The sequence below is a fragment of the Amblyomma americanum genome, chromosome 11, assembly GCF_052857255.1.
Source record: "Amblyomma americanum isolate KBUSLIRL-KWMA chromosome 11, ASM5285725v1, whole genome shotgun sequence".
NCBI classification, from domain to species: domain Eukaryota; kingdom Metazoa; phylum Arthropoda; class Arachnida; order Ixodida; family Ixodidae; genus Amblyomma; species Amblyomma americanum.
In genome coordinates, this window is record NC_135507.1 from 33,164,675 (window position 1) to 33,190,228 (window position 25,554).

The 25,554-nt window shown below is 42.3% G+C and overlaps 1 protein-coding gene across 6 annotated transcripts in view; it reads left to right on the forward strand.

Moving 5' to 3' along the window:
• Positions 1 to 24,128, forward strand: part of LOC144110610 (rho family-interacting cell polarization regulator 2-like) — a 128,089-nt gene extending 103,961 nt beyond the window's left edge. For 3 of the 6 annotated variants that reach the window (XM_077643633.1, XM_077643631.1, XM_077643634.1), the window contains 20 exons: positions 2,408 to 2,552; positions 2,754 to 2,832; positions 3,084 to 3,113; positions 3,567 to 3,620; positions 4,576 to 4,786; positions 5,393 to 5,562; positions 6,109 to 6,257; positions 6,602 to 6,740; positions 7,690 to 7,967; positions 9,000 to 9,213; positions 11,341 to 11,456; positions 12,131 to 12,329; positions 12,879 to 13,011; positions 13,839 to 13,988; positions 15,216 to 15,359; positions 17,392 to 17,541; positions 18,820 to 18,863; positions 19,781 to 19,864; positions 22,301 to 22,394; positions 23,140 to 24,128. In XM_077643633.1, the coding sequence (XP_077499759.1) occupies positions 2,408 to 2,552; positions 2,754 to 2,832; positions 3,084 to 3,113; positions 3,567 to 3,620; positions 4,576 to 4,786; positions 5,393 to 5,562; positions 6,109 to 6,257; positions 6,602 to 6,740; positions 7,690 to 7,967; positions 9,000 to 9,213; positions 11,341 to 11,456; positions 12,131 to 12,329; positions 12,879 to 13,011; positions 13,839 to 13,988; positions 15,216 to 15,359; positions 17,392 to 17,541; positions 18,820 to 18,863; positions 19,781 to 19,864; positions 22,301 to 22,394; positions 23,140 to 23,213 (2,657 nt within the window). In that variant the 3' untranslated portion in view covers positions 23,214 to 24,128. The remainder of the gene's footprint in view (positions 1 to 2,407; positions 2,553 to 2,753; positions 2,833 to 3,083; positions 3,114 to 3,566; positions 3,621 to 4,575; positions 4,787 to 5,392; positions 5,563 to 6,108; positions 6,258 to 6,601; positions 6,741 to 7,689; positions 7,968 to 8,999; positions 9,214 to 11,340; positions 11,457 to 12,130; positions 12,330 to 12,878; positions 13,012 to 13,838; positions 13,989 to 15,215; positions 15,360 to 17,391; positions 17,542 to 18,819; positions 18,864 to 19,780; positions 19,865 to 22,300; positions 22,395 to 23,139) is intronic. The other 3 variants (XM_077643635.1, XM_077643632.1, XM_077643636.1) reach the window with 1 other exon arrangement.
• The last annotated feature ends 1,426 nt before the right edge of the window (positions 24,129 to 25,554 follow it).

Below are 25,554 nucleotides of genomic sequence, written 5' to 3' on the forward strand. Positions count from 1 at the left end.
ATCTCTGCTGGACTTGCACGTAGCGAAGACCGCACACAAATTTATCCCGCAGTGCCTGGTCCAAAAATGACCCAAAGTTGCAGTTCTGTGAAAGCCGCCGCAGTTCTGCCATATATTCGTTAGCAGACTCGCCTTCTCTCTGAAGTCTCTTGTAGAACCGATGTCGCTCAGACATTTCAAGAGGCACAGGTGAAAAGTAGTCTCCCAGGTACTTTTTAATGTCTGCGTACGTTTTCTCTGAGGGTTTGTTCGGTGTGGTCAGCTTGCGAAGGATAGCGTAAGTTTTCGCTCCCATGCTTGTAATTATAGCCGCTACCTTCTTCTCTTCCGGTAAGCTGTTGAGCGCGAAGTATTCGTCCGCCCTTTCTATATACGACGACCAGTCTTCAACAGTGTCATCGAAACTGTCGAGCTTACCGATTAGCGCTGCTTGAGCTGCCATTGTTCTCCCGCCCAGCGTAGGGCTCGCAGAGTTAGGCCTGACACTTTGTGTTTGTCAATGCTCTTCTTGCGGCTGCCAGTTACTGTCGCTTGATGTGGTGATCTTCAGGCCGTTCTTGGAGCGTTCTTGATCCGGTCCTCGTCGCCATTTGTTGTGTCTGCACTTCATTTATTGCACAACTAAGAACATGATACAATACTGACACGCAACATTGAAGCCATGCCGCCGGCACCACACACACCGTCAATACACACGCATGCAGCTTGTGTCCACAGTTGCCAACACACGCACGGTAAGCCGCTGCTTCTGGCACACAACAGCATGCCCCTACACACTAATAAATTCCACATGAAAACACATGCGCTATTTTTTGGCTGTTAATTTAACTGAACGCCGGCTTGGTTAGGTTCTGTGCACATAAGTACATCTGCTAGCTTTAACCCCATCGTCTTTATTGGTGGCCAGGGTGAAGTCGTCAGTACTTTTAATGACCTCACTTCAGGAATATGTGAAATGTTTATGGATGCTGCATTGATTTCAACAGAGGAGGAGCCATTGCCAATCATGGAGTCATGTTATCAAAGCTTATAGTTCCTAAGCAGAACGTTCTTGCGGGTTAGTTGGTTCATTGCAGAAAAAAGGTTAGTACTGTGCAAATTAGACACAACAGGAGAACAGGAACAAACACGGCAACAAAGGCGTAGACTTCCAACTGTTTATTCGAGACCGAAAGGCAAACGCTATATAAGGGATGAACCTTAGCACATAACCATCATTGTCATTCACACATGTCCTGATTAAAATATAGACCACATTAATCAAATTGTTACTTTGCAGAAGGGTGGATAAACCACGGCAGAGGTGTTTCTGGTAGGTGTTTCAATGAACGGGCATGCGAACATAACTTGGCAGTGAAGAACAATATGGGAGGTCATCTGGCACATCATTGTAAGAACTGTAAAGGGAAGGGCAAGGACAAGAATAGAGTGCCTTGCAAGCCAGTTTTGCGCAACACTAACTTTTTGTTTAAACCAAGAGATAAGACGGAAAGGGAGGTGGTTGAAGCCTATCACATCACAAAAAATGGTGAAAAATGTGTCAGCACTCCGTCTATATTGCTTTCAGTGAGTGAAATCGTGATTTTAGAAGGCCACATATAATTGTTTCATTTGTCCTAATTTTGTTCCTGGATGTATGTACCCCAAGGCCGAAAATGTAATTTTATCAGGTTTTATGCTCACCTTTACAATTGTTCTTTGTTGCCGTCCATGTCATGCTTGTCTTTCAATACCTCATTCCACTCCTTTACTTGCTTTTAATCTTCACCTTTACACGTGTTCTTTGCTGTTTCAATGCTCTCCTGCTGGTTTTTCCATATGTCGCACCTTGATTTCATCGTGTTTGCATGGTTTTTTACTCTTGTTGTCTGTTGGATCACCTGCATTTTCATTTTGCGCATTTTTCACCCTCTCTACTCAGGTTGATTGTCAGATTGCTGACTTTTTTTTCTTCTTTCATTTTCTTGACATGGAGTGCCTGGGGACATGCTGACTGAGTACTCTGTCATGGTTTATCGGCCCTTCTGCAACGTAACAATTTGATTAATGTGGGCTAGATTTTAACCAGGACATGTGTGAATGACAATGATGCTTATGTGCAATAGTTCCTCTTCGGGTTGTCACTGAAGGGTTGTGGGATGCTACCCAGCCATAAGTTTTAAGACATTCCATAGGAGGATTGAGTGATCATCCGTATTATTCCTGAACAAAATGTTGACAACTGTACAGAAATGTGAGAAAGAATTAAAGTATGAAAAACAATTCACTAAAGATGCCTGCATGTACTCACTCTCATCATTCCTTGCCATTCTTGCAATAGCAACAAGGCACAAGCAGCTGTGAGGCTAGTTTAACTACATCGCTGATTATCTCGCTGTGCTTTTGTATCTATCTCTGCTGTGCACAGGCTCAGTGCTAGGCCAACACCATAGTCCGCATGCACCTCGACGCATCCTCCAAGGCATTTCCTCAACATGGTCCGGGAAACCTCCTAGGTCTCCTCGGCCAGCCAGGACTCTGCTGATCTTCAACGCCGTGGAAAGGGGCCTCAGGTCAGCATGACTGCACTGTTTCTTTGTCGCTTGACCACTGCGCAGCCTCTGCGCCAGACATCCCTACACAAAACTAATGCTGTACTGCTTAGTGATTTCATGCCAGGAAAGGCTTTAGTTATCAGTATGTGAATTGACATTTTTATCTTTATTTTTGTCTGCGAATTGTAACGACTTCTCTTTTTTTTGTGTCTTTTGCAGGGAATGTGTCAGTTTAGCGCAAGAGGATATTCTCAGCCTGAGGTCCTCTGTGGATAATCTGTCACTCTCCTCATCGCAGGTAGGCCTTGGCCCCTGAAAACGTGTTTTTATGTTCTACCATTTCCTTCAATTAGGTCAGGCTTTGATTGCAGGGCTTCACACTCTCAGTTGTAAAAAGCACCACACTTCTTTGATTGTGTCTCGTTACGTATGCAGAATTTTTGTGTGCTTGTACTGTCCAGGTACTCTCTTCTTTCATCTCTTTTGCTTAGATGTGCATCCTCTTTCTTTCTCTCGTCTCTCCTGTCCCACCCTGTCTGTGTTCTTCAGTCTCAGGGAAAACTGTACGATTGTGAGAAGGTGAGGAACATTGTTAGTTGTGCACGTTTCAGCTACGGCAAGGCTGCTTCTGTGTGAAAATCTTGCATTCCTCAATCTTCTGAATGTTACCGTTCGTCTTCTTTCAGTAATTTCTTGTTACTGATGCTTTAGAATTTAGTGCTTTTTCTTTTTCTGTGTTGCATGTTTGTCGTTGCATTTTATCGAGGAATACAAAGGAATATGTTGTGCCTTACCTTCTGGTTCCACATTTTGGTGCTGTTTAATGTTTTTTTTGTTTACTAATGCTGTGCCGCATGGTTTGCTTGCATGGTTGTAACCATGTTGGGACATGTCTCAAGACCAGTTTCTTGCACCACTAGCACTTGGTTGCCTTGTATGTTTGTGCATATTTGACCCAGCCGTGCTTAGTTTGCCTGTGACTGAGTCATTCACGTGTATTCCTGGGGAGTTAAATATTTCTTTCCTTTTCAGCAACTGAAGGCAGCTGAAAGGTACCTCAAGCGAATTGAGTTCCAACTTTCCAAGGTAAAATGTCAATGCTTTGCATTTTTAATGATTTTTACATCTAATAGCAGCTATCCTTAATCGTTTAATACAGTATATTGCGTTTAATCACTTAATGGACACACTTTCCTTCCCCCAAGAAAGTTATGAAAATCTTAGCAGTGCATTCATTTTGTGAGTGTTCTTTATATGAGTAAATACAAGAAAAGCAACTCATATGAAAACAGCGGAGCAGTGGAAAAGATTACTACGTGAAATGATGCCGTTATATTTAATTGCCACTGTTTTCTTTTCTCACGAAGCTGCATTAAAAAAAGAAAAGGCTCCAGGTATTACATCCGTAAATGTAAAATTTCTGGGTTTCAGCTCTTTTGTGTGGCATTTTAGCATTGCTTGCTGTGATTCACGAAACTGCATGTAGCCTTTACAGGTGGAAGAGTCACGTGATCACTATGAGGTGCAGGTATTACATCCGTAAATGTAAAATTTCTGGGTTTCAGCATTTTTCGTCAATCTACTGTAGGACGTTAAGCTTTATCCACTGTGGTGACATTTGTGTGGCATTTTAGCATTGCTTGCTGTGATTCACGAAACTGCATGTAGCCTTTACAGGTGGAAGAGTTACGAGAGCACTATGAGGTGCAGGTATTACATCCGTAAATGTAAAATTTCTGGGTTTCAGCATTTTTCGTCAATCTACTGTAGGACGTTAAGCTTTATCCACTGTGGTGACTTTTGTGTGGCATTTTAGCATTGCTTGCTGTGATTCACGAAAGTGCATGTAGCTTTTACAGGTGGAAGAGTTACGAGAGCACTATGAGGTGCAGGTATTACATCCGTAAATGTAAAATTTCTGGGTTTCAGCATTTTCCGTCAATCTACTGTAGGACGTTAAGCTTTATTCACTGTGGTGACTTTTGTGGGGCATTTTAGCATTGCTTGCTGTGATTCACGATACTGCATGTATCCCTTACAGGTGGAAGAGTTGCGTGAGCACTACGAGGTGCAGCAGAGGATGCGTGATGGCGTGCGAAGCATGGCGTATGCCTATGTCCTGTCACCAGGCTGTGAGAAGGACAATGCTTTGCACGGTGTTCGCTCCGGGTACCGGGAGTGCGTTGACACACTCTGCATTTTGGAAGCACACTTGGAGCAGCTTATGGGAACTCTGCAGTTTCAAATGAGGGGTAAGTTTATTGCCATTAATGGTGCTTCTCACAGTGAACTCCGTAATTTGCAGAATTAATAGGCCATGCAACTCTGAAATTAATGGTAAGCAGCTCCTTGCCTGGCTGCTTTGTATACTTGTTTGTTTCTAAACACAGACAACTATGTGAAGCCTTAGTGCATCTTCACTCGAATCACCAAGATAGGCAGTTATGTTTGTTCCGGCAGTGTTTGTTAGATTTTTTCATTTAAGACAACTCAAACAAGCTCCCAGTAAGCTGATTTCACATGCTTTGGAACAATTCATTTCACTTGGGAGCTTTGTTTTTCTTCTTAAAGTTCTGTTCATCAGTGGTCATTGATCTATGCAGAAGATACAAGAGAACTTGTTGCAATTAAGGTAAATAATATTTTTTGTATCCCAGGCCAAATTGTTGCACAGTCTTTTTGTAACCTGGGAATTGTTATTGCAATGGTTATCATGTGACAGTATTGATACATCACTCTGCAGCCAATGTGCAGCAGCGGATGTAATTTTGTTAATTCGAATGGTGATGTAGCATACCATGAGTACATTTGGTTGTGTGTTTTCAGAATTTTGAGGTTTTCTTTTCTTTTTGCTTCAGGCATTCAGGGTTTTGCACGCCTCTGCGCTGGGGACAACTTTGAGATAAGTGTGAAGCACGGGGACCAGAAGTGGAAGTCGAGGGGGCGCGTCCTGAAAGATGGCCAGCAAGTCTGGGACAACCAGCAAATCATCATCAAGGCCCTGTTGGGAGAATTCCTGTACATCAAGGTGTGTGCATCTGTTGTGGAGCTGTACAGTGTTGGTCTTCGCTTCTGTGAGCTCCAGGACTGGCTTGTCAGGGAAATGATACAATTTCGAGATTGGAAGACGTTCGAGGTTGGAACCAATTGCGCCCATTGCTTACAGTGCGGTCAACTATAAAACATTTAACCGGACCTGTAAAGTGAAATTTTTCGGTGCTGTAACTAGTGCAAATCACCACTTGTGTGCTTATCGTTGTTTTAATGCTGATTAGATTAACTCACTATTTCAGCCATGTTTTTTCATATCTTATCAGCTGCTCACCAGCTATTTGTTTAGTGTAGCATTTGTGCTGGCAAAGTAAATAACATGCGTGGCATGAGTTGATACACATACACTACCCATTGCTATAGATCTAATATATCATGTTCTAATTAGTTGTTTGGCAAATACAGTATTGTGTTAATAGTAGCTTCATAGCATTAAAATTCTGCACATGGTTTCAGTACAAATCAACGTATCTGTTACTGTTATGAAGGCTTTATCCTTTTTGTTTTTCATTTTTCACCACAGGCTGTAGAAGTCCGCGGTCTGGGGAAGAATGTTCTTTTAGGCAACAAGTCTTGCGAGATCAAGGAACTGTTCAGCTCACATTCACAACTGATGACCATCAACCTCAACTCAAGTGGATCGCTCAAGCTAAATCTTGTCATCACCTGGAAGTGAGTGCTCTGGGAAATATTGCTTTCGTATTATAAAAGTTTTTATCTCACTTGCAGTCTGTGCTGACTTGTTACTTAATTGTATTAAACGTTAGACTCCGAGAGGATCAACATAATGAATCTTTAAAGTTATATTCCATTCTGATCCCATTTCATTTTGCAGCTTGGATAGGAGCTCGGGGTTGTAGCATTTTTATGTGAACAGAATGGAGTAGATGCTATTTCTTGCTTTCATCTTAAGTCTATTTTGCACTGTTTAAATGACATATTGGTGACCTATTATTCTACAGCATGCTTTATGCTTTAAATTGGCGCCTTGTTTTGTGCTTTTGTGATTCTTCCAGTCCTCTTCATGGCTGCATGGATGACAGTCTGTCCGGCAGCAAACAGTCCCCTCCGGTGCTTGGTGTAATGAGCTCCCCCTTCACCAGACGGCGCGGCACTTCACCGTTCAGGAATGACACCATCCTTGAAAGGACAGGGGTGAGCCCAGCAGCTGTGTTCAGTTGTTTGCTTGAGTTGGGCTGCCTGTTTATGTAATCTAAGAAAAGGTGTTTATAGGCAGAATCAGTCATGAAGTGAATTAATGTTTAACTAGGGCTGGCCATAGGGGAATATGTCAGGTTTCTACTCCATAACATAAATTCATTTTTATATGTAATGAATGAAAAAGCTTTTGGTGATCAATTGTGTAATAGCTTCCACATTCCATGAATGATATGCATGATATGCATTTTTCGGATATGCCTAGATTCCTTAACGTGGCAATGATAAGCATATGACAATAGATGGCTGCAAGAACCGAATAAATAGGGAATTATTGGTTTTGCTTAATACCTTTTGAACAAATAAGTAAAAGCCATTATTCTAATGAGGTCAGGTAGCAATATGTCTCATTTAATTGGCCTTTCTACTCTATACTCCACTCCTTCGTCACCTAATTGAGGTTTGGTGATCCAGACGTATATTCGATGAAGCATTTTACGATGTCGCTTGATAACATTCATGGTCTGTAGCTGTCACACAGACTTTACTGATAAGCATATTCCCACTTATTACTTTTATTACATTCTTGATTTGTTAACTTCTGGATGCATGTGCAGTGCAAACATTTCTTTCTAAGATGCAAATTTTCTTTTTAAACCATTATGGTTTTTTCTTCTACTTATTCAAAAAATGTGCACCCACTGTCAGAAGTTTGTGCTGTGTAGATTTTGGAAAAAAAAATTAATATCAGTGTGCAATTCGCACAGTTATAATTGGGCTTATTGGGCTTCTGTTCCATAAACTTTTGACTCTAGGCAAACATTTATAATGAACTGTTGCATAGCTGAGTGGGTAAAAGTGAGTATAAGCAGAACCTAGCGCTTGCATTGTAACCATTACATGCTGTTAAACACTGCTGCTTGTGCATTGCTGCTTCTTCTTCCAGAGCATGGTGCATGAACTGGAGACGGGTCAGCGTGACTGGCGGCCGCAGGTGTCAGAGTGGGAAGCGCCTCGGCGGCGGTTGACACCACAGGGCAGCAGTGCCGGTGGGAGCATTGGATCAGGTGGAGGAAGTATGTCGGCACCAAGCTCGGTGCTGACCAGTCCGAACGAGGAGTTTCCCCGAGCCGCTGCTGGTCAGACACTTCTTGTCAACTCGTACGTGCACAACCGGCCCCAGAGCCCTACTCTCAGGGCAGTGGAGACTACGACATCTCAGAGGTGAGCGGGCCTCCTTTTGTTGTGACCTTTTGTTCTCTGACTTTGTTGAAATTTATAGTAGAAAAATTCAAATGTTAATGCGGCTTGTTGTTCAAGATATTCATAGCTAACGGAGGATATTCATAGCTGACAGTTAATACCAGCATTAAACTAGCTAGCCTACCAGTAATAGTGTATGACCTCACAATTATTGCTGCAAAAATGCTGTTGTAGTTCAAATCATTTTTTCTATCGAATTACTCAGCACTCATGTTTCAAATGATGCAAATTAATTTGTTGAACATTAAACCTGGATGAGTTTTTTTTTAAGTGTTTATGCAGAACTAAGGAGCAGAGGGCTCTTCCTGACTGCCACTTCTTTTCTTTGTAAGAGCTTTGATCTCACAAGAAAGCAAAGGTGTAGTCAGGTGTTTTGTATTGGAGCATCTTATGCATGAGGGATCCTGTTTCATGTGGTGACTTGTACTTGGTTTCAACTCTGCTGCTGCATGCTCAGGTGGGAATAGGTGACTACTTGTACTGATCCTTCAGCCTATTTGCAACCATTAGCAGTTTATATTTGTTGGTTACAATTCGTTGCAATTACATAACATCACAGCTATGAGTGCATAAATATATCATTTAGATTAGTGTGCCTAGATATTATTGAAATATTCTTGCTTGGGTGGATTCCTTAGTTAATAGCTCGGTTGCCAAGCGTGCAGCAGGGATATGTACTGTTTGGGTTGGTAGAGAAGCTTTTCTAAGGCTATCATCAGGATGCTCAAGTGCGAAAAAGATGTCCAAGTGAAAACACCTTTGGGACATTCACAAGGTGATGTTAACTGGAAGTTGTCACGTGGATGTTACACGGATATTCACAAATGATATTGGGTATTCATGCAACTTGTAGACGTGTTTTGGATATCAGCGGCTGTCTGGGCACCTTGCAACAAAATAGAGGCATGACCTATTGTTCATGCAGTATTTTGCACAGTAAGTTCTTGCAATTGTTTGTAGCTTCACTGCTAGGCTTCTCTGCTTGCTAACCAGGTGGTCAAGCATGGGTGGCGACAGTGGCTCAGACTGCTGCAGCAGTCTCGACTTGGCCGAATCAGGCGGGAAGGTGTCTCCGCCTTCATCGGCGTCGTCACCACTGCGGGAGGCCGTTCAGGGCTTGAGCTCGTGTCTTGAAGACATCCAGGGCCACTATCCCGAGCTGCACTCCCTGGAGCAAAGCATAGCTGAGCTGGATCGCATGCTTCGGGTGAGGAACTGCACCGCCACCATGCTTCACTTCTAGCGCACGGCAACCTGTCTGCAATGTTCATCAGCCTTTGAGGGGATCTGCCTTTCGTAGCAAAAATTAAAATAGCGTAACTGGGAAGCGCTTTACTTCTTTAACAAAGGCAGGCTATTTAAAGGAAAGATGTCCTTGAAGGCTATTTTTTCCTTGTGTTTCTACAGCTCTTTTGTATGTCGGTAGAATAGTGAGGCTACATGATAAAATCTATCGTTGACTCAGTGCATTGCACAAATTGGCTGCAATGCGATATCTGATGACATGAAGTACTGCTTTCGAGAACAACAACTGATGTTGTATGAGCCAATGAACATTGTAAAGTTGTAGCGCCAGTGATTGATATAAACAAGATTACTGATTATCTTCAATCTTTAGCATTAGATATAGGTGCAGGAATTTCGCATTATTGGTACTTTGACCTCTTGCGTTGCAGTATTGCAGGTTCTACTGCTGCCGTTTCATTGTCAGCTGGTGTAATTCAACTGTCTGGCTGTAGTTTAATACTAGTTCGCTGTGGTATATATGCTTTAATTTTTTTTTACTAATGTGTGGTCTTTGGAACTGTCATTACCTCACAAGACATTTCACAAATAATGCTGGAAGACTCACGCACTTTTCATATATGTGTCATCAATTATACGGGTTCACTGACATAAAAAAAAATACTTTGTTACTTTTTTGCAATTGTGTTCAACTTGTGCTGGGTGTTCATGAGTAAAAGAAGTGCTGTGAAATGCACAGTGTAACTTTTTTTTATTACAGCTAAGCATTTGCGTAGTGACACTATACAGTGTTGTGTTTGTTACTTTGCTAGCATTGATTTTTTCTAGAGCCATATGGTACAATATAAAAAGTGCTTTTTAAGCTCTGTTTTTGGTGCATATGCATGAAGGCAATAAGTCTAAATTTAGTTTCTTGATTGTCTGTGTTGTTCTATGTATACAGGGTACTTCACTTTATCCATATTTTCAGAGATTCAGATTTCATTCTAAGATACATAGCACTGCTTGTGAAGGCAAAATGGCCACCTCGTTGAAGCACTTTTGTAATGATATTGAATACCTAGCATATTCCGATTAACTATCTATGTCTGTTCTTTTGGTCAAATCTGTATTGAATGAGATGAAACACCCTGTATATCAACGATTGTGACACATAAATGCAGCTTGTGCTGAATGGAACTGAAGCACTTATTTGCAACATTCACAGCACTTGTTTGCAGAAATTATTATTTGAATAAGAAAAGTAGTGTACACAATGCTGATGAATTTAATCATATCTGAGTTTTCAGAAGGTGTGAGAGTAAATTTTACAGGAATTACCACATGGCAGCCAGTATTCAGGCATATATCATCTGCAAGAGTGGGCTGCTGAAATTTTAGCCTTTCTTTTGTATGGTTTTGTGTAGATGTTGTCTTTATTTCTCCTTTTCTGCACTTCTGTGTATCCTACAATGTACGTGGCAGTTCTTTCTTTTGCCTTTCTTTGTTAGTGTCTTTTCTGCATTTCTGTCTCTTTGGTTGCTCTGTCACCACTGTCTCTCTCTTTCCTGTCTTTTTCTGCAATAAAATTGAGAGGACCACCACTGTTTAATGGCTGTCTGGTTAGCTCTTTAATGGCAAGCAGGCACCTATAGCCTTGTGTCCACATGCCAGGTTTGGTAACCTTACAGAGAAGGTAAGATGGCCTGCATTCTGGACGAACCGACTAGATGTGTGGATTTGCAGTGTGCAAGCTGTACTGACTTGTCAGGCAGGGAGTAACCTTGCAAAGAATTTCTTTTAATAATATTTCTGTCATTTTTGCCGACTTAAAGCATATACAAGAGGGTCTGGATCATTTCTCGTACATTGCGGTTTACCGTAGGCTAACTTACTCCTTACATTTCCCACAATTAATGCATGCTGGAATGCGTGGTCTCAGCTGAACGATATGACCTTTGCTTCTGCTTTTTTTATTTTTCTTTATTTTCCTTCCTCACCTTTTAATTTTGCTGTTGAGCTTCCTACTAATGGTTTGCTGGCTTGGTTTCTCAGTAATTTCGCGCGAAACATTTTTCAGTGCTGTAATGTTGCGGTGTTGGTTTTTCAGAAACGAAGTCATCACAGACGTGGATCCACTGGCTCAAATGTCAGCATCTCTGTTGAAAGTGCCCTTGGCTGCTTCGACTTTCTCGACAGTGAAGAGACTGAGTCTTCTGAAAGCAGGTGTGTATTGCAGCTAATGCACAAATGTGCTGATAATTTTCAGTTTGGGCATTGCCCACCTTGTGGCAATAGTTGACAAGCCAATTCAGTTTTCAGTTTAACAGGATACACCCGTTGTCTGTGATCTGCCACAATAGCCTAGTATATAGCATGTGGAAACATAAAGTGTATGGATGCATATTGTACTTGTTTTTGGTTTGTTTTTAAAGCATCGCTGTGCTTAGTTTATGCTGACCTTGCGGAACGTACTTTAACGTTTATAGTGTTGTGACTTTCAAGAGGCTTTCTTCTGAGCCAGGTTTTCACTTGATCAACTTTGGTAGTCATTGCTTGGTTCTGTTAGCTTGCTGTCTAACTACTATGACGTGTGTCCTGTAATGCTGAAATTAATTTCTTGTGCAAATGACCATTTGCAGTAGACCTTCAGTCCCCATAGGGTGTGGTAACAAGTTTTGGGGAGGCATTTCAATAAAACCTTGTCTGGTACTAACACGATGGCTCATATGAAAGAAACCAATGCTCAATGAAAGCAATGAAAATATGCAACCGGCATCTGTAGTATTGTAATTGTATTGCTGCAGTGAAACTCGCACTATGTCCGAACCAGCAAAGATCTTAATTATTGAATTATTTAAGTCTTGAAATTTGTTTCGTGTGCTTGTGCTTTTTTGCAGCCCGATTCGGCAAAGCCCTTATAAGATCCGAGAGACCAAGAATGGAGGCACCGCTGACTCTGGCGTTGCATTGCTGAAAGACCGCAAGAGTCCCATCAGCGGCGGATCCACACCAAGTCCAGTCACGGTGTCCACTGGCTCAGATCAGCTGGACTGCGTTATTGCTGTGCATTGCCGCTACTGCATTCGTTTGGTTGAGGTTAGCAATTGCACTTCAGTTGCTCCACTTATGAGATTTTTTTTTATAACGTTCTTTCACGTAATGTCACCCCACAATTGAAAGCAAATTAAAGCAGCGTATGATAGGTCAAAAGGGGCAGCATCTACACTGGAGTAACCATGTGTATTGTAGGGTGATTCACCAAACATACATGCCAGACCAACAACCAGGCAGATCTCCCTGTTTCATTAAAGTCTCTCTTTCTCTCTCTTTCACCAAACAGAAAAGAGGTTTTTTTTTGCAATTTAAAAATGAAATTAGAGAAAAAGCTTGTGCTAACTCTCATTTAAAGCAGTAAAAATTAACTGATGTCCAGATAATGCTCACAGTTCTGTGTTTTTTTGGGGCTCTTTGGACTTGACATATAGTAAACATAAATGGAAAGCATGGTGCACAATTTTCCTGTGTAAGAGCAAGTTTAATTACTTTATGGAGCTGAGGTCAGTTAAAATGTAGTGTTATTCATGCTTTTGAACAATATGGAACCTGTGCTGCGCGTCATTTTATGAGCTCGTTTCCATTGTGCAGAGCTTGGGCACCTTTGGGCCGCTCCGGTGTCGAGAGCGGGCATCAATAGAAAAACTACAGCACCAGTCCCGGCTTCTGTACAAGCTACTGCGTGTGGCCAACAGATTTGCTGAGGACAGGAGGCCACTGTATGGTAAGGAACTCTTCTGTTAAATACCCATCCTGCACTCTTTCTGCATGATATGGTGCCTTCTCAGCCAAAATGTATAAGAATGTACATATTTTTTAAGAGCAGAAAAAGTCCTGGGTAAAGGCTGAGCAGTAAACGATTATGAGCGGGAACCGTATAAGTAGAGTTCCCCGCATCAGCAAAGAACTAATTTTCTTTTATATGGGGTGGCAAAGCAAACATTGATATTTACATGAAGTGAAGCCTCGCATGTTCTCTTTTCCCTGCTTCCTGCTGCATGCTCCAAGAGTGAACGAGAGTGTCTCTGAGAGAGTGTCTCTGAGAGAGTGTCTCTGAGAGAGTGTCTCTGAGAGAGTGTCTCTGAGAGTGTGTCTCTGAGAGTGTCTCTCTGAGAGTGTCTCTCTGAGAGTGTCTCTCTGAGAGTGTCTCTCTGAGAGTGTCTCTCTGAGAGTGTCTCTCTGAGAGTGTCTCTCCGAGAGTGTCTTTCAAAGAGTTTCTCGCAGAGTGTGTCTCGCGGAGAGTGCCTCTCGGAGAATGCCTCTGAGAGTGCCTCTGAGAGTGCCTGAGAGAGTGGAGAGTGCCTTGGAGAGTGCCTAAAAACAGCAAAGCTGAAATGATACATTAAAAAGTAAAAATTTGAATCTGTATATTCCTTTTTTTGCTCTTTATCAAACTACTACGAGTAATGATGATCAGTAGTAGGTTTTTAATCTGGTTCATGGGGTTTTCTCAAATGATCTAGAACCCCTAGACTTTTAACAAAGCCTCAAACTGGGCTTTGGGAGTTGCTTTTGGTAATGCCACAACTTCCGTGCAACTGTGCCTTTCAGGATCTCAACTTGTTGAGGAAGATGATATCGGTCACCTTTGGTGCCAAATGGGCACCAACGATGGGCTGGTGACGACCTTGTTAAAGCTGCGTGAACCACTCATTCGGCTCGTCAGGTCACGGCTGAACAACACCATCGTTTCCGAAAGAGGTAAGCCTAGCTTTCTCAGTTCATCTTCTCTTGTATGCGATTTTCACATAGAAAAGGGACATTATATTTTACGGGACCGTCAGGAACTTCCTCTTACACACGCTTGTGAGAGCAGGCAACTTTAAGGCACATTCACACCTGCGAGTTGCAGAGATTGCATGACTGCTTGGGTCAAAAAGAGACTGTTGTACATTCTCTTCTTAAAAGTGACAGCCATGAAAATCGTACAAGCAGTGACAATGTAAGAGGGAACACTTGGCTCACACTAAGTATTCAGGTTTTATTTTTAATAAGCATGAAACCTTTAAAAAAAATATGCCTGGCAGTTTGGCATTGGTAACACGAAATATTATGTGAAAGCATGGTTTTTTGCTGGTGGACCCCACCGTCGCCTACCTCAAAGCTCAATAGGTGTGTCCACTAGTCCAGGGAGCCAGTTGTGGTTTTGAGAAAAAGAAAGGCACATAGTAACTACCTCAATTTGTAGAGGGCGCCACTGCCTACTCACAGCGCAACTGAGGTGTCCAGTGAGCCAGTTACACTTGCTACTCAGAGGCTTGAGACAGACACAAACCGCTGAAACTCGGGGAGTGCAGCTAGAAGTGTTTGCGCACTAAAACTTACGGGATGATCAGACATCTGATGTGACAATTCTGCGAAAGCAATTAAATTTACCCTCAGTGAATACTTTGATGCTTGTACTCTGAGCCGAGGCTTCACACACGTGACAGAATTTTTCTGGAGGGTGAAGGGTTGGTGGGGGTAGAAATTTTGGAGGGCAGAGTTGGGTGATGGGTGGCATTCTTGGATAGTGAAGGTGGGCAAGTGTAGTATGGGGAGGTGAAACAAGGGTGGCAGTGGGTGGAGCTTCCTAGCTAAGGGGGCGCGGTGGGGAGGTGGCTCATTGGTGGTGCTTCTGTATGGCGGAGGCTTCACTGCAACACTGCAACGGACATCAGATTCCCGGGAGGGGTGCACCAGCACTGCTTTCACAGTATAATAATAATAATAATAATAATAATAATAATAATAATAATAATAATAATAATAATAATAATAATAAAACAAAAAAACATTAAGGGGATCATTCTCCCAGAGGAAAACCATTACTCATTAATAAATAAATAAAGGCTGTGCAAGAATTTTTTCATGTTATGTTGCTTGGAGCTGTATATACTTGCTTGGTGCAAGCAGTTTGGCAATTTGTTTGATCCATCTTTGTTCCAGTCGTGACGATGGTGTTGCAGAAAATGCTGGACGTGACGAGGCTGGAGCCTGACATGAGGGTCACAGTGCTGCAGTTCCAGACGTACTTTGCACAGCTGGGGAGCAGTTTGTTTATGGACCATGTGGAACAGTTGGAAGCTGAACGTAAGTGTTCATGCAGATCTTTCTAGCACTGATAATCTATTAATAGACTACTAATAAACTAATAAGCTTTCTGAGGATTGGGTACAAAGTTTTAAGTTTATCATTGTACTCGTGTGTACGCAGTGATTTTAGTTGCAATGCATTAAGGTCACTAACTAATTAAACAATAAAAAAGTAAATTGACATAAAATTGCATTCAGTGTTTTTATCCAAGGTGACAGTGTCACGTGGTGGTGTTGACAGGCAGAACGAGATGAAAAACTTGAAGCAAATTGCTTGCTTGACAGAAAAAGAATGTGGGAGCAGCAATGGTGGTGAACAAGTGGTATAGTCAGCTGATAAGATGCTCCTTGCTGTGCTGATTTTACTCTCCACATATGACTTTCCAGATAATTTATTGCATCATCATCAAAGTTCTAATGCATCACAGAATTGTGCTTACATGAACAAATTAAGGGGTGACACAGCTTTTTAATGCGAACTTTATTTCTTTTTCATGAATTTCGATTCAATGTTTTTGCATGTTAATAATGCTTTCAAACTTAAGTGCACAAAATTTCAGTGCTATAACTGTAAAACTATTTGTTCTGCATGTTTTTTCTCTTTTACACGTTGTGGAAAGCATGCGGACTCGAAAAAAATGTGGTATAAGTCTTGTTCAACATTCTCTGCATTTCTTAATGCATGCTATGTGTGATGACAATCTTAGATTTTTGCTGCGCAGTTTTTGCTTCCATATTTTACAAAGCAGTTTGCATAGACATATCAAAACTAAACAAGATGCCACACCAAAAATCTACAATCTATCAAAGTGAAAAACCAAGATTGCCATTGCATATAGTGTAAATGATGAATGCAGCAAAACAAACAGGATCAAAATAGACAGAACACTCACAAAGAAATCTTCTCCACAAGATGAGTACCTAGTCAGAAAACCGGAATGAAGAAAAATTGCTATTTTTCGAGCATTTTCTTGATATGCAGTGCTATCACGGTTTGCGAAACAATTTTCTTAGAGCACTCCCCAGTGGATTTCAGCAATGAGACTTGGGACAACATAGAAAAGGAGACATCGAGTGAATACCGAAAGACGCGGGTTCAATCCCGGCCGCAGCGGTCGAATTTCAGTGGAGCCGAAATTCTAGAGGCCGGTATGCTGTCCAATGTCAGTGCACGTCAAAGAGCCCCAGGTGGTGGAAATTTCTGGAGCCCTTCACTACGGCGTCCCTCATAGCCTGAGTTGCTTTAGGACGTTAAACCCCCATAAACCGTATGAGCGGATAAAATGATTTGCAAAAATTATATCTTTTGACCATTTTTTGTGATTTGAAAGCCGCGCCCTCCCCCTCCCACCTAATCATATTGTTGGAGTAGGAAGGAAGTAGGAAGTGATGAAGCCATGTAATAGGGGTGACTGATAAGCAAGGTGATCTTTTCAGGAAAAATAAAAGGGACAAAATCCGACTTGATGAGAATAATAACAAAAAATATAGTTGTATATAGCAATTAAGCCTGAGAAGTTTTCCACTTCCTTGTGGCTCTTTCTAGGCGTGATTTCCTGTTGAAAAGCTTGTAGGATTCACAGATTACAAAGAAAATTAACACCTTTGTGGCCAGTGCAGCTTTCTAAATGTCGTTCATCTGTGCTCTGTGTGATAACTGATTCTCATGCCCGAGTGACTGGCTCATACAACACTTGGTGAAAGCTGCAAGTTAATACTAACAAAGTGAAAGACTGAAATATTTTCGTACTTCAGCCTTGCTTCTTGTGTTCAAATTTGCTATACAATTAGGGTACAAAATGGCGCAGTCATATTGTTTTAGTACCCTTCTGTAGCACTGCTGAGAAACTGACTGACTGGCCTAGTCATAAGCCATGCAATCACGAGTACACAATGAGTTGTTCCAGTAATGAGTAAAAAACAACTACAGAAAAGCCAAGTGTGGCAGAAGCTTGAAAATCGGGTGCTCGAAATGCATAGCTGTTGTTTACAGCTGCGTTTTAAATTTTTATGTTCTCAACCTCATGCAGTGAAGGTCCTTGATTCACTGTCCTCACGTGAGCTGCCAATTGTGAAAAGGACCCTGTCGGCACTGAAGAATGTTGTGCCTACCAAGGAGCTCCTGTTTGCAGTCTCCCAAATTCTTGTCTGCGGCGATCGACAGCTTTCCAATCTAGCTGGTGAGCCTGGATTGATGTTGCGAATTTTAGTCTTCCTAAACAGTGGGTTACGACTGCTTTCGGCACTTTTTTTTTCTTTGCAAGGTCACATACTACAGCACAAGGCTTCACTATTGCCAAAATTATTCTGTACTTCCAAGTACTTCCATTGTATTGTTTGTAAAAGAGTACTGGCATCATGCATCATAGAGGCTCATTTACTGCCATGAATAGGGCAAGAGAGTTATTGATATCTTAAGAGATGGTCATTTGTGGAAAGCTAAATAAAATTACTTATGCCTGAAATCTTATGAAATTAAGCTTGTGTGAATTCTTGTTCAAATTGTTGAAGTGTAAATTGTAGTAGTTATTTGATGGACACTCATTTCGGTGCATATACTAATCACAGACAAACAACTTTCCTGTTATGTAGTACTGAAAGGGATTTTCAGAGTAATAATTCAGTTTGTTTTATTCAAAAGCCGTATGTTGGCATTTCTTTGGATCTTATGGGGCTGGAAAAAGGCTTCAGGTTCAGCCTCTTCTCAAAATAGCAGCATTGAAAAAATTAAAACAAAAAGACAGTCACGCAGGTTGAGCGATTGACAACAAATGCATCATTTGGGACTAGGCCTCATTAACCGTACCATGCAGGTGCGAGTTCCAAACCAAACAACCTCTGCTCTCAGTTCAGTCATTCTGCGGCAATCTCTGGCCCCCAAAATTTGCAGCACCACCTTTCAAGCACCATGGCAAGCTTGGAGTGCTGTATGGGAATGGTGCACCTAATAGCTTTAAAAAATGCATGTTATGGGGCTAGTGCATTAAGAAACTCCTCTGGCTGACAGCACCTAGCACAGTTATTTACACGTACATGGTGATTTTGTCTTCCGAGGAAAAATGGGAGAATGTGGGTCAAATTCATGCACCCCCCATGCCTATGAGCGGACCCTCCCCCCCCATTCGTGTGCATGTCTGTGGGCTAATGTGTGGAAAATTGCTTTATTCAGCTTTTAGCAGCACTGCAACTGGTGTAGAGTTGTAAGTACTAGTATCATGATGTGGTGCCAAAATTTTGCACTGGTTCTGTTACGAACGATACAAATGACCAATGCTGGAGCAATAAATATGTGTTATATGCATAGCAAGGGAGAGGCATCTATTTCTGCATTCCATTGTGGGGTGTTCAGCTACAGTTTGGTCACGACTTAGCTCCTTTCGCGTTTTTAATGTGTGCTGTTTTGATATAATAGGTTGATGACGATGCATGTTGCTGAAGGCATTTTTTCACTATTACAGAACAATACATGAAGACAGCCGTAAAAGTCACCTCCAAGGCTCAGGTAAGTGTTTACTACCTATTGCTGCCTAGGTTCCATGCCATAGATATGAGTGACCAGTACAAATAAGGTGAAGTCAAGCAGTCCTATATACTCTGCAATATTGTACTGTGCAAGAATAGCAGCGTGAAAGTGCAGAAAATGCAGTGTCAAATGCAGTTCCAATCGAACTTTGTTAAAAACACTTATGAAAGGTATACATACCATCAGGCACCGTATGCCACCTGCGTTCCAGTCATTTCAATTGTCTATTCTTCAGAGAAATAAAGCACATTCAGGTTTCTTTGTTCTGCTCGGTAAATCAACTAATTTTAATGAAAATACGTAATGCATTGATTGTGAGGTTTCTGATGTAGAATGTACACATTCTTATTCTATGTTTGTAGCAGTAAACCAAGTTGAACCCTCAGTGCTGCCTTGCCTGTAGATTGAATATATGTTCTGTGTGCAAAAACACTGCAGGAGATGTCTGCCAGAGACAAGAACTGTAAATAATTGGATCTTTGCTGCGCGTGTCAGTCTGATGGCACTAATCAGCATACATGCAAGTCATAGACTGCCATTGTGTCTGTCTCGGCATTGGTCTCATAGAAGCTCACGTAGCCAAGTGTTCAATTTTGCTTTTACATATAACCTTTGTATAGCGGTAGCTAGCTTGAGGGGACACCGAGAACTCTGTACGATTATTTTTCTCGGTGAATATTGGATTTTCTTGCTCTTTCTGGATGTGCTGACATTTGTCCCGTGCCAGAAGACTCAGAGTGGTCCCTTTGTCATTGGAGTGCCGTAGCCTATTCACTAAGCTAACTTAAATTTGTCGCCAGTGCTCTTAAGTCTGTAATCACTCCAATCTTTAAAGGTGATCCTAATGCATTCGCACAGCTATATTCTCGTATTCTTGACCACCATCTTCATTGCAGGTGTGCGCACTGTTGGTCGAAGGGCTGGAGGCTGACGCAGCGCTCACTAGGCAGGGCTGCTGTAAGGCTCTGTCTTTCCTACAAGTAAGTGCCTGCATGCTCGCTCTCCAAATGTTTGTCCCAAGGTTCAACTGCCTGTATCCTTTCAAGCTTGTGTGATGCCATTAGCTGTGCTGGGCAATGGCTCTCAAACTAGGATCCATGGACCCTCTGGAGCCCTTGAAGACAATCTTGTGGTCCTTGAAGGTCTTGCTTGTTAGCGAAGACCTTTATTTTTCTTGGCTGGATGACAAAACCTGATGTGTGTGTCATTAGCCCTTTACATGCCACAAAAACTGAGCAAAAAGTAGCCAGAATTTGCTCTTTTATTTTTTGGCATGGTTCAGTAGGAAATTTCTTTCAGATTGCATAGCTGGTATATCTCCTCTGTAGCCTTGCACCACCAAATTAAACTTCGACGCCTGGGCTTGCAATGAAAGTGAAGTGATCAGGTTGCCGGTGGAGGGCTTTCTGTGTTCAGCACAGTTCACTATTAAGCAGAGTGAATTCCTTCATGACTCACAAACTGTCAGTATCCATCTATGGGAAGCCCCTACTGACAATATCGTAGCGGTTGAAATTGTCATCTGAGCTTGAAAAATTGTCAGATACTGGTAAATCCAGTGATGTCCCATTCATAGAATTTTCCCCTTTGTTAGAGAGTTTGAAAAGCAAAATTTAGCAAAAAATGAAATTGCCATGGCACTCTAGGGAATTTCAAGAACTTAAATAATTTCACTATTTCCATATTTCTGGGCTTTTGAAGCTGGTGTAGGCAAAAAGAGCCTGAAATAAAGGCTTTGTTTGTCTAATTGACAGAATTTTTGCTTACGGCATAGAATATCATTAGGTAAACAACGTCCGCAACTTGAATCACTGCTAGAGGTGGGCATTATGATTCAAACCACTACAGCTAGAGAATTAAGTGTGAAAGCATGCCAAAACACGAAGTAGTCTTGATTGGCCCCCTTTTGGTTGCAAATACTGCCTGGACGACAAAAATGAAAGAATGTATGGCACGAAAAGCCCAATGAATGGATGACTCTCGCCCGTGGAGCTTAAAGGGTTGGTTAGTCATGTTGCAAGTGCTCAGTCGGGCTCATTAAGGAACCTCTGAATTTCGGGAACTTCTTTGCGACAAATCTAATTTTTTTATATGGGATGTCTGTGGCTGACGAGTCTTGTCTACTTCCTCAGATCATAAACTCATTCCATCTTGCGGTTGTTGTTAAGAAATTCCAGAAACAAATGCTTAATAAAAGCTCATTTTTGTTGTGTGGCAACGCTATGCGTGTATTTGTGGACAAATTAAACATTAAAGAACCCCAGATGGTTGAAATTATCCGGAGCTCTCCACTACATCGTCCCCATATATTCTTTTGAAGATTTGGAACTACTGCTTCCTGCAGCTGCCGTCTTTGCGAGGCTGATGCTACTGCTGGGGTGCTGGAAAGCTGTTTCTGAATGCTCAGCCATTCACACAGTCATGCTGAACCTTTTCTTTTGATGGTGCATAAGTGAGCAAAAACATGTTCATGTGCATAAAGAATATGGCTGGTGATAACATTTAATTTTCAGTGACAACAAACACTGTCGTGATATTAGAAGAAATGATGAGCCTTGGAAGTCCAGAAAGTAGGCGCAAAGACAGGTTAAAGGTACATTTAAAATGAGAGCAAGTTTGAAGATTCAATAAAACTGATATCGCAAAGAATCGGTCTGGCACATGGATAGCTATAGAAGGAATGAACAAGAAGAAAAAAAAATATAGATGACCAGTGAGGCCAATGTGGCAGTGGTTATGGCATTCGGCTCCTGGCCCAAAGGCCGTGGGTTCAATCCTGGCTGCAGTGGTCGAATATTGATGGAGGTGAAATTCTAGAGGCCTGCGTACTGTGCGATGATATTGCGCATTAAAGAACCCCAGGTGGTCAAAATTTCCGGAGCGCTTCACTACGGCGTCCCTCATAGCCTGAGTCGCTTTGGGACGTTACACCCCCGTAAACCAAGCCAAGAGTATGCGTTAGCATTAGTGCTCCCCTGGACGAAGCAGGTGCAGGCGATGACAGGTTCAGACCGTGTGAGCGGGTGGCACGATCCAGTCCATCAACCACCGCGTGATATGCCATGCCCCCTTTCCACTCTCCCGAGTCAAACCAGCAGTCAGTGTGTGGCACCCCGCACCCCCTCTCCCACCTCACCCTTGAAAGTGGAGAGGGTGTCCCTCTCTCCCCTTTCCCACCTGTTAACCTAGGCTTCAGACAGGCAGACATCTTTTTCCAACATTGGTGTTCTAGTGCTAAAGCATGAAAAAATTGCCTGCCGTAACTCGGCCAACAAAACTGGCATTCACTTTGAGGGAAAAAAAGAAATGTAAGAGCACTGCCTCTAGCAAAGCCGGCTCATTCAGGCGGAGGAGTAACGTCCGGCCGAAAACGAGAGGCACAGCTGAGCACCGAGTTCGTCATCTTCTTCTTGCAGGCTCAGGAGTACATGGAGGAACTAGTGCATCTCTCCTACGCAGACGAAGTGGCCAAAGTGCGACATCAAGCCAAAGAAGCGCTGTTCTCGTTCGGTGGGTGATCACCTTGTATTTAATTAATTAATGGCATGTACCACAGTGCAGGACTGGAGGCAAATGTTGTGATGTCGCAAACAGTCGTCCGGAATAATTTTCATACAGACAGAATGCACACATCCCTGGGATTGGGTCATAATACTCAGATTGCTATGGATGATCAGACAAATTTTGAGTGTTTGGAAAATTGTGCAGCTGCACAAAAAAATATAAAGCCATAAGTTTCGTATGTACTGGTCAGTTCTGATGAGGCAGAGTTTATTGAGTTGTAGGATAAACTATTCCAACAGAAGATGAAGCAGAATTTAAAAAGTAGTTAGTTATGATTAATTGAATGTCAACAAAGTCGAACATCGTACAGCTATTTTAGGAGGAGGTGAGGACAGAAGTGTGTGGTTTGTACAAGGTCAAGCTAATTGCGGTGGTTAGTTCGCTGCCTACGAGCAGTCCTGGAAAATCAAATTCTCCAAGTTCTGTGATGCAGGGAATATGTGAGAAATCTTTGTGTACACAAGTATAGTACCATGTAATTGCATGTTAACAAAGTCGAACATGGTACAGCTATTTTAGGAGGAGGTGAGACAGAAGTGTGCGGCTGGCACAAAGCTAGTGACACTGTTCGAGTCTGTGTCTGTAATGGAGCTGCTTTTGTAAATAAAGCTTTTGTCATTCATGAGAGTATATGGCAACTGCAGTGAGTGTCATCTTACGTATTGCAATGTGCCATGCTTGCATTTTTCAGGTGAGGACGGGCGAAGAGAGTTTCAGCAGTCCCAGTTGGTTGCACATGGTTTCCAGGGTCTAACTGTCAAGTAGAGCTTCTTCGTTGATGCAACCTAGACCACCACGAACAAAATCTGTGCTTTCAGAATGTCTCTATTTTGACACCCCTTAGCCATCCCCCCCCTCCCCTTCCACAACACCCGTGTGTATGCTCTCTAGTGATTCCAGCTTTGGTACTTAAGACCAGTCGAAGCCGCCCGATTCACAGATCGAGGCCGGTATGTCGTTTCGCTGCATGCCCGCATTACGTTGGCTCCCGTCAGACTGCAACTGAAACGTTTTTTTTCTTTTTGAGTTCCTGTTTATCTTCCCTGCTGCTGCTGTTTCTGTAAATAATATCAGGATTTCCTGTGAGAACTCTTTTAATTCGGGTGTTTTATGTTGTTCTTTTTTTTTAATTTTTTAAGCTGACTGTACTTGTTTCATACCTTTATTTACATTCCCTTTCTGTTCTTTTTTTCCCTAGGAATTATATTTTTTCATCGTGCAGCACAGTTGTGGTGTACAGAAGCATTTTTTTTTCTTCTTTTCAATTCTTCGTCTTTTAATTTCAGCGACAGGTTTATCGTGCTTGTTTTTGGGTGTGTCCCTGTGTGCTTCTTGCATATCAGTCGAGCGAAGCTACACGAAAGTGGTGATGCGCATGTTCACGAGCTTTCCAGTGTGCCATGTTGCTAACGGGAATCGACAGTGCAATTGCTTCTAATTCCAATGGCTAAACAAGGCACCCTGATTACACTTTCCGAGGAGCCACCCCGTGCAGTCTAGTCAGCAAAGTTGGTTGTTTGTTATCATTCCAGGAAGAGATGAAGAAAAGTAAGCAAAATGTTCTTTGATGCTGAAAGATGTTCAAGCAGTTATTTTTTTTCTTTTGCCACTAAGGCAAATGAAACGTTTGCCAAATCCTTGAGACTGAGTGCTGGTTTTTAATAAACAAGTTATGCATGAGTAGGTTGTCTGTTTCGATACTTCGTTTTAGTTGACACTTTGTCCGTTTCAAAACTTCCTTTCAGTCTACACATGTGGAAGTATTCAAATGTTTACACATTTGGAAACGTATAGTTGGAGACAAAAGTCTCTGGTTCGCATGCTTTAAAAACGAATCTGATAGCTCTGTTATTAACTGCTGGCTGGAGACTGCACTTGTGAAAGAGAATGAATGAATAAAGCCTTTACTGCGAGGGGGGGGATGGTGCTCGGCCACTGTTGGAGAATTAGGAGGAAAAAGACAAAGTCCTGTTCTTTCACCTCCACAAGTTTGGTCCCCAGCTGGCAGCTAATAGAGCTAGCGCTTTGTTTCTGGAGCATTTATTCCAGAGGCTTTTTTCCCTGACTGTATGGTACTGAAATGGGGCGAAATTGGCTTTTCAGAATTGTGCTTTATAGGCCCTGAGCCACAACGGTGGGTCAGTTAACTGTGAAGACACACATGCGAAGACATCACATGTGAAGTCAAAAAAGGGTGCTGTCAAAAGAACCACGAAAAACGTTTAAAGTGCGTCATGAACGCTGTATACAAGATTCCCCTGTCTTGTGGCAAACTGTACCTCGGCCAGACGGGGCGTTGTGTTAACGACCGGCTCAGGGAGCATGAAAGAGACCTGGCTAATAGGGAGCGCACAAATCTTGTTGATCACTGCATTGCTTGCAGAGCTTGTAAACCATATTTCCGTTGCATGTCAGTCCTAGGCAGGAGTAATTGAAAAACCGTGAAACCTTGGAGACATTCTTTTTATAAGGAAATCGGGATCAGATTGTGTGAGTGGCACTTCGGTTGCCTTGTACAATGCTGAGGTGAATTTTCTATCACGTCTAGTGAGATGACTTTTTTTTTTCTCTGGCTGTTTTCAAGCGACTTATTAGGCTGCGCCCATGCAGGCCTGTGGTTATATATGCCGTCGTGGTTTCCTCAATAAATCCGTTGCAAGTTAGCGCTCACCTTTGTTCTTTGTGTCCCTGTCCTGGTTGCGCTAAAAACGTATAATTTGTCAGCTAACTGGTGTTTGGCTGCTGAACGTGAAGGTGCTGGATTGAATCCGTCATGATGGCAGCAGCTTGATAGGGGTGAAGAGCAAAAATTGCTGTGCCCTGTTGGTCCCCTTTTTTTTTCTATTCCCCCTACAAACGCTTTAAAGGCACTTGCTACCATGGAGGAAAGAAAACTCTGGTGGGAGTGCGACGCCACGCGGCCAGCTTTCGCAAGCCAAGTGCTCATGAAGCCGCTCCCTCCCCCGTTTTTCAGTCACTCCCTAATGTTTTGGCTTGATATGTTTTAGTGCACACTTCTGTGCGGCCCACGGCATTGGTGTCTGCAGCAAGGAGGTTGATCTACAGTCAGTTTGCCGTGACGGTCTATGCATGCGCGCACGCAGAG